Source organism: Cucurbita maxima, unplaced genomic scaffold (genome assembly GCF_002738345.1).
Source record: "Cucurbita maxima cultivar Rimu unplaced genomic scaffold, Cmax_1.0 Cma_Scf00015, whole genome shotgun sequence".
Taxonomy (NCBI): domain Eukaryota; kingdom Viridiplantae; phylum Streptophyta; class Magnoliopsida; order Cucurbitales; family Cucurbitaceae; genus Cucurbita; species Cucurbita maxima.
The window spans coordinates 2666078-2678524 of NW_019272031.1; the positions used below are offsets into that span (position 1 = coordinate 2666078).

General features: G+C 38.0%; 2 protein-coding genes and 2 non-coding genes across 4 annotated transcripts; 1 reads left to right on the forward strand and 3 right to left on the reverse strand.

Annotated features, from left to right (window-relative positions):
• Positions 1-90: 90 nt before the first annotated feature.
• On the forward strand, positions 91-5187 carry LOC111490409. Its single transcript, XM_023139014.1, has 6 exons — positions 91-266; positions 395-574; positions 1116-2012; positions 3220-3420; positions 4343-4538; positions 4720-5187. Exons 2-6 carry the CDS (start codon positions 461-463, stop codon positions 4902-4904), a joined length of 1593 nt encoding a protein of 530 aa, XP_022994782.1. The 5' UTR covers positions 91-266; positions 395-460; the 3' UTR covers positions 4905-5187.
• On the reverse strand, positions 5128-7953 carry LOC111490446 (BES1/BZR1 homolog protein 4-like). The gene is made up of 2 exons (XM_023139072.1): positions 7608-7953; positions 5128-6098 (listed from the first exon to the last, which is right to left on the reverse strand). The coding sequence occupies exons 1-2, from the start codon at positions 7821-7823 to the stop codon at positions 5313-5315; spliced, it is 1002 nt and encodes a 333-aa protein (XP_022994840.1). The 5' UTR covers positions 7824-7953; the 3' UTR covers positions 5128-5312.
• A 3923-nt stretch (positions 7954-11876) lies between these two features.
• On the reverse strand, positions 11877-11956 carry TRNAL-UAG. Its single transcript has one exon. It is a non-coding gene; the product is annotated as a tRNA-Leu (tRNA).
• A 353-nt stretch (positions 11957-12309) lies between these two features.
• On the reverse strand, positions 12310-12389 carry TRNAL-UAG. Its single transcript has one exon. It is a non-coding gene; the product is annotated as a tRNA-Leu (tRNA).
• Between the last annotated feature and the right edge of the window lie 58 nt (positions 12390-12447).

Consider the following 12447-nt stretch of genomic DNA (forward strand, 5'->3'; position numbering starts at 1 on the left):
GTATTATTAAAATTTGGGGGATTTTTTTAAGATGAAATTAAAAATTTTAAATATTTTTATTAAATATAATCCACAAAACAGAATGATGAGGCAAATTTGCAGCATTGGTTGTCTCTCCCTCTCATCAAATTAGGTATTTTTGTACACAGAGCATACGAACTAGAAATTCACAGCTTCAAGGGTGCTCACAACAATTCTTCCATTAAATTGTGATCGAAGATAGATTCCCATCGACGCCAAAGGTTTTATACTGTAATCATAGAAACGTAAGAGTGAGAGAGACGTAAAAGAACGGAGACCCATTTGTTTATCTCTTCATCTTCCTTTTGAATCCATTGGAATTTCTTCAATTTCTTCAATTTCTTCAATTTTATTGTTCTTATTGATTTTTCAGGGATTTATTTTCCTGCGTGTGATTGATCGTTCTTGATAGTCGGAGCTAGGTTCATAATTTTCTTCGATGGAGGAGAAACATCCGTCTTCTCCAACTAATTCCCGAGCAATCGAAACTTTGGCTTCTGATTTTCCCGAGCTCCATCCGGATTCTATTTCTGACAATTCCCCTTCTCCTCTGGTAAGCCTATGCATATCTTTCGGTTCAATTAGGTGGTAGTTCTGGTTTTTCCCAAATATTTTGGTGCTGATTTGATTCCTTGTTGATATTTGATATTAAAGCATGTTTTCTTGTTCGAGCTGTAAGAAAATTTTATTATTCTCTTCGATTTAGGAAGTTTTCGATCGAGACGAAAACCCTAGAGTCGTAGAATGGGATTTAGGACAGTGTATTTTGAAATAGTTTTACAGAACCACTCTATTATGGTGCAAATAACCAATATAAAGCTTCAGAACTGAATTTGTATGTTTGTTTCCAATTCATACGATGATGATATTTGGCAGGGTTATCCAAAACTTGATTCTTTTCGAGAGCAGTACACTTTGTTAGGCTCCCAGTGTTCTTTAAGTATTTCGAAAACTTTAGTCATAGAATGGGACAGTGTATTTCGAAATAGTTTTACAGAACCACTCTATTATGGTGCAGATATCCAATATAAAGCTTCAGAACTGAATTTATTTATATGTTTGTTTCCAATTCATTTGATGATGATATTTTGCAGGGCTATCCAAAACTTGATTCTTTTCAAGAGCAGTACATTTCGTTAGGCCCCCCATGTTCTTCAAGAGAAAAAATTGTTGAACCTAGGGACAGTGATTCTGAGTCACTCCAAAGCATTGGGGAAGTGAAAAAATCTTGTGATCAGAACAGGGGAAATTGCTTCTATTACGATTCACCTCTGTTGGAAGATACTGGAGTCTGGATACCCATTTCTGTTCCACCCATGTCTGAAACTGATCATGAAGAGTGGGCCAAAGGTTTTCACTTAAATGGCGGTTGCTTTCCTGATGGTGAATCGGGGTGGAGCCAGTGCTTTGAGGGAGAAAAAGAGTTGACAATGTGGGATGTGATGGTAGAAATGTTGCTTGCAGCTCGAGGAAAAGTTGGTTCGCTGGCTTCCACGAGTAACAATGGGTGTAGGTTTTCATGGATATCTAGCCATCTAGTGGAGCAAGCTTTGAATGAATTGGCTCATTCTCTTACTGAAGCAAATTTTGGAAATATAAAGGAAATTCTTGAAGCTGAGCCTCCTAGATGGTTGTCTGATAGTGCTGCTGCTTCTTGCATGCTATGTGGTGTGAAGTTTCATCCAATCATGTGCTCCAGGCACCATTGCCGATTTTGTGGTGGAATATTTTGTGGGGGTTGCTCCAGAGGAAGGAGTTTGCTGCCTGTAAAATTCCGTGTTGCAGATCCACAACGAGTATGCGATGTATGTAATGTACGGCTTGAATCTGTTCAACCATATTTAATGGACAAAGTGAGTAACGCTGCACAGCTACCAACCCAAGACCTGACGGACCTTAGTACATTAAGGTCATGGTTAAACTTTCCTTGGGGACAGTCAATGGAATATGAGATCTATAAAGCAACAAACACCATTCGAGCTTATAACAAGGTAAGTGTTGAAGTCTCAAGTATGTTCTCTGTCACTACTTTTATGTTTATGTTTGGAAGGATTTATTTGTTTCTTTTTTGGGTTCAATCTTCTTTTAGTTGTTGATACATATGCTTCGAATTGAACATTCCTCAAAAGTAAAAAGTAGTTTGAATAATTCATTTTTGATAGTCCTAATACTTCTCTCTATCGAAGTCCAAACACCAGTCCGTTGTTGACCACCACCATCATCAAAAGTGACTAGGTGTCGAATAAAGGGTGTACTTTGTTCGGGGGCTCCAGAGAAAGGAGTTGAGCCTCAATTAAGGGGAGGTTGTTCGAGGTCTCCATAGGCCTCATGGGGAGGCTCTATGGTGTACTTTGTTCGAGGAGAGGATTATTGAGGATGGTTGGGAGGGAGTCCCACATTGGCTAATTTAGGGAATGATCATAGGTTTATAAGTAAAGGAATACATCTCCATTGGTATGAGGCCTTTTGGGGAAGCCCAAAGCAAAACCATGAGAGCTTATGCTTAAAGTGGACAATATCATAGCATTGTGGAGAGTCGTGGTTCCTAACCGTTTTGAGTAAAACGAGCAATGCTCATGAACCAAGTAGAAGAAAAACGCAACACCCAAAGAGATCGGCCATTGTGGCCATTTGTCGAAGAGGTGGTGAACAACCTAAAACAAAGAGAAAAAACCTAATGGCTTACCACTTGAGAGGTTAAATAGACGACAAAATTGAAATGAGAGGGCTCGAATTCTAGGATGATGTAATTTGGTAAATTGAAAAGATATAATAACGTTGATGGATGCCAGTTCAGATTTTAAGAACGATGTATGTGGGGTTTCTTTAAAAAATTCTTTCGGGTCGTTGCAAAATTTTAGACCGAAGTGGTGGCTTGCCACAGTCATGAGCGACTGGGCTGCCACAGGACTGGACTGTGATGGGTATTGGAGGGCTAGGACAGTTGTTGAGGAAGAGCAACAATCTTTTAGATGTTAGCTAATGCACGTCACTAGATAACGGTATAGTTACAATTCCCTTAAGTTAAAGGTTAAGTCATTGAATCATTTTACAAACTTGAGGGATTAAAGCCTTTCTTATGAAATTTTAGGGACCAAATAGACATCAAATCAAAACCTCGGGGACCAAAAGTACATTTTTCCACGATCTTATATATCAAGTTTTCCTAAACGTTTTCTGTGTTTTCTTGTTGCTCAGGTGGGTTCTTTAAAGCCTGAGAAGCTAATTCCAGATGCGATTCTAGGACAAGCAAAAGGTCTAGCAATTATTACTGCGGTCAAAGTGGGAGCAGTGGTGACTTACAATGTAGGAACGGGTCTCGTAGTTGCACGTAGAGAAGATGGCTCGTGGTCTCCTCCATCTGCAATTTCAACTATTGGTATGGGCTGGGGAGCTCAGGTTTGCAACTCATCTCTAACAACTCACGAGTAGTTCAAGTTTTTCTCTTTTTAAAAGCATTAAAAAGAGAGAGAGAGAGAGATCCCTCTGCTATTGCATATCCTACCTTGTGGAAAGGTTATGTAATAGTCGATCTTACCGCTAACAGATATTGTCCTCTTTGGGCTTCCCTTTAAGGTTTTTAAAATGCGTTTGCTTGAGAGAGGACCTTTATAAAGAATGTTTTGTTCCCCCTCTAACCGATGTGGGATCTCACAATCCACCCCCTTCGAGGTCTAGCGTCTTCGTTGGCACTCGTTCCTCCCTCCAATCATTGTGGGATCTCACAATCCACCCCCTTCGGAGTCCAGCGTCCTCGTTGGCACACTGTCTGGTGTCTGGCTCTAATATCATTTGTAATGGTCCAAGCCCACCGCTAGTAGATATTAATCTCTTTGGGCTTTCCCTTCCGGGCTTCTCCTCAAGATTTTAAAACTCATCCGTTACGGAGAGGTTTTCACACCCTTATAAAAAATGCTTTGTTCCTTTCTCCAACCAATGTGGGATCTCACAATTCACCCCCTTTGGAGCCCTGCGTCCTTGCTGGCACTCATTCCACCCTCCAATTGGTGTGGGATCTCACACATGTTACATGACCAAAATGCAGAAGACGAGGGTTTGGTTAGTCGTGGGCTATGAAAACTACCTTTTCTAGATTTAGTTTTAAGTAGAACTAGAAGCGAAATAACATTTAATTTGACACTCCTAAACGGGGTTTAAAACAAATTTGGATCAGATAATGCTTAATTTTTTTTATTGGCGTTTATGCAATAAAGGAGTAAATACTGAATTAAGGTTGCTCCTCAAATAAATTTGTGACATCCTGATCTCTTCTTCAGTGAACGTCTAACCTAAAATTTGGCCATTGCCTCTCTTAACACAGATTGGAGGAGAACTGACCGACTTTATAATCGTCTTGCGGACAGTTGATGCTGTCAATGCATTCAGTGGTCATATGCATCTGGCAATCGGGGCTGGCGTGAGTGCTGCAGTTGGAGTCATTGGAAGGACAGCTGAAGCCGATGTACGAGCTGGTGACGGTGGTTTTGGCTCCTGTTATACATATAGTTGTAGTAAAGGTCTGCTCTTCATATCTATCATCAATTGTTTCCAAACGTACATTGTTTTTTGAGCCGTTTCTGGTCTTCCATGATTCGGAAGCGATATTTTGGTTTGGAAAACATTGGAGTTTATACGAGCTCATGTCACCTCGAGTTTACACGAGCTGATTGTAAAATAACATTTCTGTATCACTTGCAGGGGCATTTGTTGGATGTTCACTTAAAGGAAGTATTGTTACCACTCGAACACGAGAAAATGCTCGATTCTACGGCAATCAGTCAATAACTGCCAACGACATTCTCCTCGGTTCACTCCCAAGACCACCGGCAGCTGCCATTCTGTATAGCGCTCTTGCCGATCTATATCTGAAGATTGATAAATGATGAAGCTCGGCGTAAATTAATCAGCTTTATCATCCACTTCATGAGAAAGTTTCTGGAGTGTCATTCAGCTGAACCATTTGCATGGTGTTAGGCAAACAAACCTGTACAGTTCTTTACTATCATTCTTTGTTTCTGTAAATATAATACCGTAATCTGTTGTCTTCTGCCGTAATGTACAGAAAAAATGGGGCGAAGGTGTAAAACAAGTGGCCCAAGTATTTTATATGTATAACTTTGACATCCAGTTGAATATTATATGGCAATGAAATATCCCTTTCAACAATCATTAGTGGAATTTGGTTCTCCTTTTGGAAGGAACAAGAACAACAAATAGATTATCAAGGAAAGAATTAAACGATCAACCGTTTGAACAACTTATAGTCACAATGAAAGTTGCCAAACTTAAATTTAAGAGGATGTAACTGGATTAACCCTTGTTCTTGAATTCCCAAGTGTAAGTTCAAGATCATCAGAGATGCATTCCTCATGAATTCTCTCTCCTTCCCAAGGCTTCACCAACCCAACCGAACAACTTCCAAAGGCAAACTCTGCCACACTTTCATCGGTCATCAGAACATCTGAAGTATGATCGGCGCCTGCAGTGACCGTGGGCGAGCACGTCCCACTCTGTGCAGGAGTCCAGTTACGAGATCCTCCAGCAGACATTGCCTCCTTGAATCCAAATGGATTCCTTGCCACAAGGCTGAAGGTTGGAGACGATGGTCCACTTTGAGGAATCCGCATACTATCAGGCCATGCCGAATCAGGCAATGCCTGACGTCCAGGGCTTGGTGGGGTCGCCATACATGAGAAGTGCTGTGCTGCCCAAGCAGGAGCAGCTGCAGGATGATTGTCCCAATCATTTGGTTTTCTGGGTGTTCGAGCAGTTGGGGAGCTCGACGGAGGGCTGACAGGTGCACTTATAGAGCCACCAGTTATGTAATGATTGTAATGAGGCAGCCGGGAAGAAGCTGATGATGAACCTGAGGAGAGGTTCTTCAACCATGGGATGAGGGAATTGGGATCGGCAGTATTGCCATTGCCTACAATGGCGTAACGGGAAGAGGTGGGGCTTGGGAAGGAAGAAGATGCAGGACTTGGGTTATAAGACGTAAATGGGCTCGGCTGGTACGATGAACATGGACTTGCAGAAGCTGATCCACCCATGATATCACGTTCCACAGGCTTGCATCCCTGTTGAAATGCCAATTGATTATCAGTTCTGAATGACAATCGACAGCAATTGCTGAAAAAGAAGGTATCCTAAGTTTTTCTTGTCATCAAAGTTGAGTAAAACAGTAAAAGGAAGAATCCATATATAATCCAGACAAAACAGTTTCAACAATTAGAAGATTGATGAATAACTAAGAAAATGGTTTCAAATCATAAGAGATCGCCGAATATGATGAGCAAATACAAGTAACGCCAAAAGACACACAAAAGACCCCACTACATGTTGTCCCTTGTGTTATAATGCTAAAAAGAAAACGGAGTATGTCGAAAAGAACCGAAAAGGTTTGCTTTTTATATTAAAAAAAACACAGGTAGTCGAGAAGAATCGTGAATTCTTGGTCTGAAAATATTCATTGGGCTGACTGGAATGAAGATTTTCACAAAGCTTTCTGGCCCAGCACCATTATCAAGCTGTGCTCTCAATTAACTGGAAGAAAAAAAGTCTCTCAATGAAGCCCGAGAATCTCGGTAAGAGTAGCCATTAGTTGATTTTGTAAAAGATAAAAAGAAAGCAAGCGAAAAGGAAAAGGGACCGTAATTGCTCCATGATACTGCTAGCAAATTGCAGACACTGAAATCCTTCCACTGTACACCAGCATGCTGAACTAAAGGGAGATTAAAAGGAAAAGATCAGTGGGTGGGTTTGGTGGGTGCAGAGAAGAACAGGACATTGAAGCTTTCTTGAGCTTATTGGCATCATTTGCTGAGAAGGGCACCTAAAAACATTGTGTTTCTACAGAAGTTTAGCAGGGGATTTGGATAATTAATGAAGCCAACAAAAGTAGCCAATAGAGTTCGAATCGAGGAGAAAATTTGGCTGTAAAAAGAACAAACTCATTCCTAGAAAGTAGCTAAACTTTCAGAGACAAGTGGAGGTCAATTTTGATGGTTTCGAAGAAGCATTTCCTTGCGTTGGAAACATCTCTGTGTTGGCGTCTGAAAAACTCAGAGAATTCCTCGTCGTCTTCCACTAAGGACTGAACCAAAGCGAATCTCATAGTGGGCTCCAATCAAAAAGTAAAGCAGTCAACAGAATTGAGATTGAGAGCTGACCGTTGGACTCTCAAACAGGGCCATGATTCCAAAATTCCCCTAATCATACCAATTTACGCCCAACCTCACTTCCAGAATGCAGACAACAATTCTACCAGTACCAAATTTTTTGGTACTATGTGTGGACAATATCATAAAATTACAGAGAGAGATCCAACGTCCTAACACCGACCGATCACATTAGCACCATTCTCACAAATTCCGATCCATACTCGAAGCAATTACAGAAACAATAACTTCAAATCAATAAATCAATCAATCAATCAATCAATCAATTAATCCACCAATTATCCCTAATCCAACTGACTTAATTCCATCTAGAAATTGAAAAGGGAAAGAACGAAGAAAGAATCAAACAAATCACATTTGAAATAAATCAAAGCGATCGCGAAAAACGGAGGAAGAAGAGTGAAGTACCTTGCGATAGGTAGTGCCGTCTTCCTCAACAGTCCATCCAGCTTCATTGCAGAGGGCTTTGAGGACCTCATTATTGTCGCAGTGCTTGGGAAGCTTGTAGTTGCCATACATTCGCAAGCCGAGAAAGATCTTAGCGGCGATGGCACGGCGGCGCCTCTCACGGCGCTTGTTATTCTCCCTCTCCTTCCAAGTCGGCATTCTGTTCCCTGATGTCATCGTAGATTCAGAGCACAGCGTATGAAGATCGGAGAAGAGGAAGAAGACGACGAACTGTGAAAAATGGTGGGAAGTCGAAGAAGGTTCGTTCGTCGAGAAAATTAGTGAGAAAATGTGTTGTTATTATAAGATCCAATGAGCCGGTGGTTTAGGGGATATATATATTTAAATTAATATTAATTAATTAATTAAAAGAGAGAGAGGAAGGAGACGTTGTGTGTACTTTTAGTTATGAGAAATTACAAGAGAGCCATTTATTTGTTCTCTCCTATCCTCCATCATAGTCACGGACTAGCACGTGTTTTGCATTTTAAAACTGTGAGGCTGACGACGACGATACATAACAGGCCAAAGTGGATAATATTGGATAACAGTGGGTTTGAACTATTACAAATAGTATCAGAGCTAGACATCGCTCGGTGTGGCAGCGAGGATGTTGGTCCCTAAAGAGATGGATTGACTTGTTGGATAGAACGTCGGAGAAAGACTGTTAGTAGCTAATGAAGACACGAGTTACTCCTGATGATCATAAATAGAAAATTTATGTTCATTGGTCATTAGTAAACAAGAACCGAGAGCAACGAGTCAACGTATAGGAGATTTGTGTTTGAGAGTGTATATGAGTTGGGTTGAGAAAATCTTTTAGACCAACTCGAAATTTCGAGTTTGTTTGAAATGGTGACCCAATAGTGTAACCCGACTATAGCTCACAGTCCAACCCTGTAAAATAGATCTCATAAATTTAAAAATGTCTAATAAACTCTCAAAATTTCAGTTGTATTAAAATGATTTTTTTTTAATTAATAAATATGTTATATAGAAAATAAAAATTTGTCAAATTAGACATTAAATTTTTTATTTTATGTTTAATAAGTAATCTTAAAATATAATAAATATACGATGAAATTTAATTTAAAAATTAAGATCTTAATAAATATATAATTAAAATTTAGAAACTTAATTAAAAGAAATATTAAAAAATAATAATAAAAGCATGCCTTTATTTTTTTAATCTAAAACTTTATTCAAAACATCACTTATTCATTCAAATGCCTATTTAAAATGTATAAAATAATTGTAATGGTTACTTAAAACTTTGGATTAAGCTAATATTGTAGTAATGATAATTAAGCCATATTTGAAATTTTATTAAAATTTTAAAATAAAAAATAATTTAACTTAGATTTTAAAATTATTTGTAAACGGTAAATAACATTAATTTTTAAATTAAAAAAAGACTTCTTTAACCTATTTACAGCAATAAAAATTATATTTTAAATCTAAAAACCACGATTTATATATATTTTTTTCCCACAAGAATAAATAAAAAACCCTTTAATAATCATTTTATTTTATTTACCAGAAATAAAAAAGTAAAAATCAAATGAATATTTCAAAGCCGAATTTTGTAGAAGTTTGTAAAATTATATAACAAAAAGAAAATTATAGATGAAATTAGTATTTTTAAATTTAATTTTAAAAATATAAAAAAAAATAAAATGTTTATGGATCACATGTTCAAAATTAAAATATTTTATGGATTTTTTCCTTTTTTAAAAGAAGGTGAAATTATAAATCTATTAAATATTAAATTTATTAAACACCATTAAAATAATTATTATTTTTAAAGTAAAAATTATAATTATCAACGGTGGAGATTAAAACTGAATCGCTAATTTATAATTTATTATTTATAATTTTCTCCGGGGGACACCCTACCCTACAGAGACTGCCTTTAATTAGGCTCAAGCCCTATCCCCGGCTCGGTCACGTGAGAATCACGCCGTAATCAATGTCTTTTTCCCGACGAATCACAACCGATCATGGATGATCACATTTCAGCCACGTGTCCCGGTCTCCCAGAGCTTACGGTGGTCCCGGCTGTAGGCGCCACCCTTAATTTTCGTTTCTCAGATTTTACCCGCTAAGCACACGTGGCATGAATCCAGTCATTGATCACTTAACCTTTGGAGAAGTGATAAGAACACCCGGGATTTACATCACCGCCGAATAAAAATCCAAGGCGAGTCTTTTCATCTTCCCGTTTAATATTTTTTAATTTTTGGAAATCTTTATTTACAAAATATATATATATATATATATATATTTGAATAGCAATTTGGAAAGACAAAATATTTTTGATTTGATACGTAAATGTCGAGATCTATATCTTGTTAAATGGTAAAGCTCGATGATCTAAACACATAGGTCAAAGATGAGTTTACGTGATATAAAAGTGTCTACGATAATTTATTTTTATATATAAAAATACAATATTAAATAATTCAATTAACATGAGTTTTTTTAATCATTTTTGTTTTTAAAAAATATTAATGGCAATAATTATTCAAAATGTATAATTAAAATAAATGGAATTATAAGTCAGAAACCATTCTAATTTAACTATTATCAATTTTTTTTGTCAAAATGGTAAAATCCAATATATATATTTAATTTAGCTAAAATTTAAAAGTTTTAATATAAGACAAAATTTAAATATGACAATGACATAATGACAGGATGATTTTTAAATTAAATAACGTCAAAAAAAATTATCTAATATTTTAATAAATTTATTAATTCAAAATATATTTTTTTATTTTTATAAAAAGTAGAAAGATATATTAAAATTTTAAATTAATCGATATATTTTTGAAATAAATGAGAAAACTTAAATATATAGATTATATATTTATATTTTTTTAATCTTTAAAATTAGTGGGAGTGGTGAAGCGTTCACACGTGCGCCGCGGACCTGAATTCAATGATAAAACTGTAATGAAAGTTGAGGAAGGGTCCGGCGAGTGCTGGGAATCGTGCACTTTTTTTTTTCTCTTCTCTAATTTTTTTATTTAATAATTTTCCAGGTTGGATTATAAGGGGCCCACGTGTAGTTACATCCTGTCCGTTAAAATTGATGACGGGGTTGATTATCTATTGACAATGAAGCGGTGTCGTTTCGGTTCCATTTCCATTTTGTAAACTTTCAAGTCAAACCTAACAATTATTGGACGCGACACTTTCTCAAGCGCCAATAAACTTCAATTTTTTTTTTAATTTTTTTTTCGAATTTTATCTTTTATTCTGACCAAGTCAACTTCTTCTTTTTAACTTCTATACATTTTAATGAATTAAAAATAAAAAACAAGGTAATTTTAATTAGAATTTCACATGGAGCAAGCCGTGGCCACAATTAGGAGGGAAACATGGTTGAATCTCGTGTGTAGGCACATGGATCGAGTTATGGATAGGTCAGCGTGTGGGTCACAAATCGAGTGGGTCATTGGTGGATCGTATTTTGAGTCGAGGATTGTCGTTTGGCTGAGGGCGCTATTGGGCCAAGGTAACGTTTAGAGTGGGTTGGAGACTTGGATCGAGTTATGGATAGGTCAACGTGTGGGTCACAAATCAAGGGCGCTATTGGGCAGGCTGTTGGGTGTTTGAAGATGAGGTTCGCTACCTAATTTCTAAAAAGCTAGGAGGAAAAATGGACCGTAGTTCGGGAGGTTAGCTTGCGAAAGATGAGGTTTAGACACGTATTTGTTTTCGAGAATAAGATATGGGCCTATTTTGCATGAAGCTACCTAATTTCTCCCTCAAATTTAATTGAGATGACAATTGTGGGATTTGAACCCACGCCCTTTCAAACCAAAGCCTAAATCTGGCGCTTTAGACCACTCGACCAAATTGTCTTACAACAAATTAAGTTAGGTAAGCGAAACCCAACTGACGGGAGCGAGCCATAGTGTGAGCCACAACAAGGAGGGAAACATGGTTGAGTCTCGTGTGTAGTCACTTGGATCAAGTTATGGATAGGTCAGCGTGTGGGTCACAAATCGAGCAAGTCATTGGTGTATCGTATTTTGGGTCAAGGAGTGTCGTTTGGTTGAGGGCGCTATTGGGCTGAGGCAACGTTTAGAGCGGGGTTGGAGACTTGCGGGTTGGGGCAAGCTGGGTGTTTGTTGAGCCTAGCACGGTTTATTCTCGAATCCGTAGTTTATGGAGTATCTAAAGAAAAAACCGAGTTTCTTTAATATAAATTTATTATTGAGATGACAATTGTGGGATTTGAACCCACGCCCTTTCGGACAAGAGCCTAAATCTGGCGCCTTAGACCACTCGGCCAAATTGTCTTACTACAAATTAAGTTAGGTAAGCGAAACCCAACTGACGGGAGCGAGCAATAGCGTGAGCCACAGCTAGGAGGGAAACATGGTTGAGTCTCGTGTGTAGTCACTTGGATCGAGTTATGGATAGGTTATGGGTCACAAATCGAGCAAGTCATTGGTGGATCGTATTTTGGGTCAAGGAGTGTCGTTTGGTTGAGGGCGCTATTGGGCTGAGGCAACGTTTAGAGCGGGGTTGGAGACTTGCGGGTTGGGGCAAGCTGGGTGTTTGAGCCTAGCACGGTTTATTCTCGAATCCGTAGTTTATGGAGTATCTAAAGAAAAAACCGAGTTTCTTTAATATAAATTTATTATTGAGATGACAATTGTGGGATTTGAACCCACGCCCTTTCGGACCAGAGCCTAAATCTGGCGCCTTAGACCACTCGGCCAAATTGTCTTACTACAAATTAAGTTAGGTAAGCGAAACCCAACTGACGGGAGCAAGCAATAGCGTG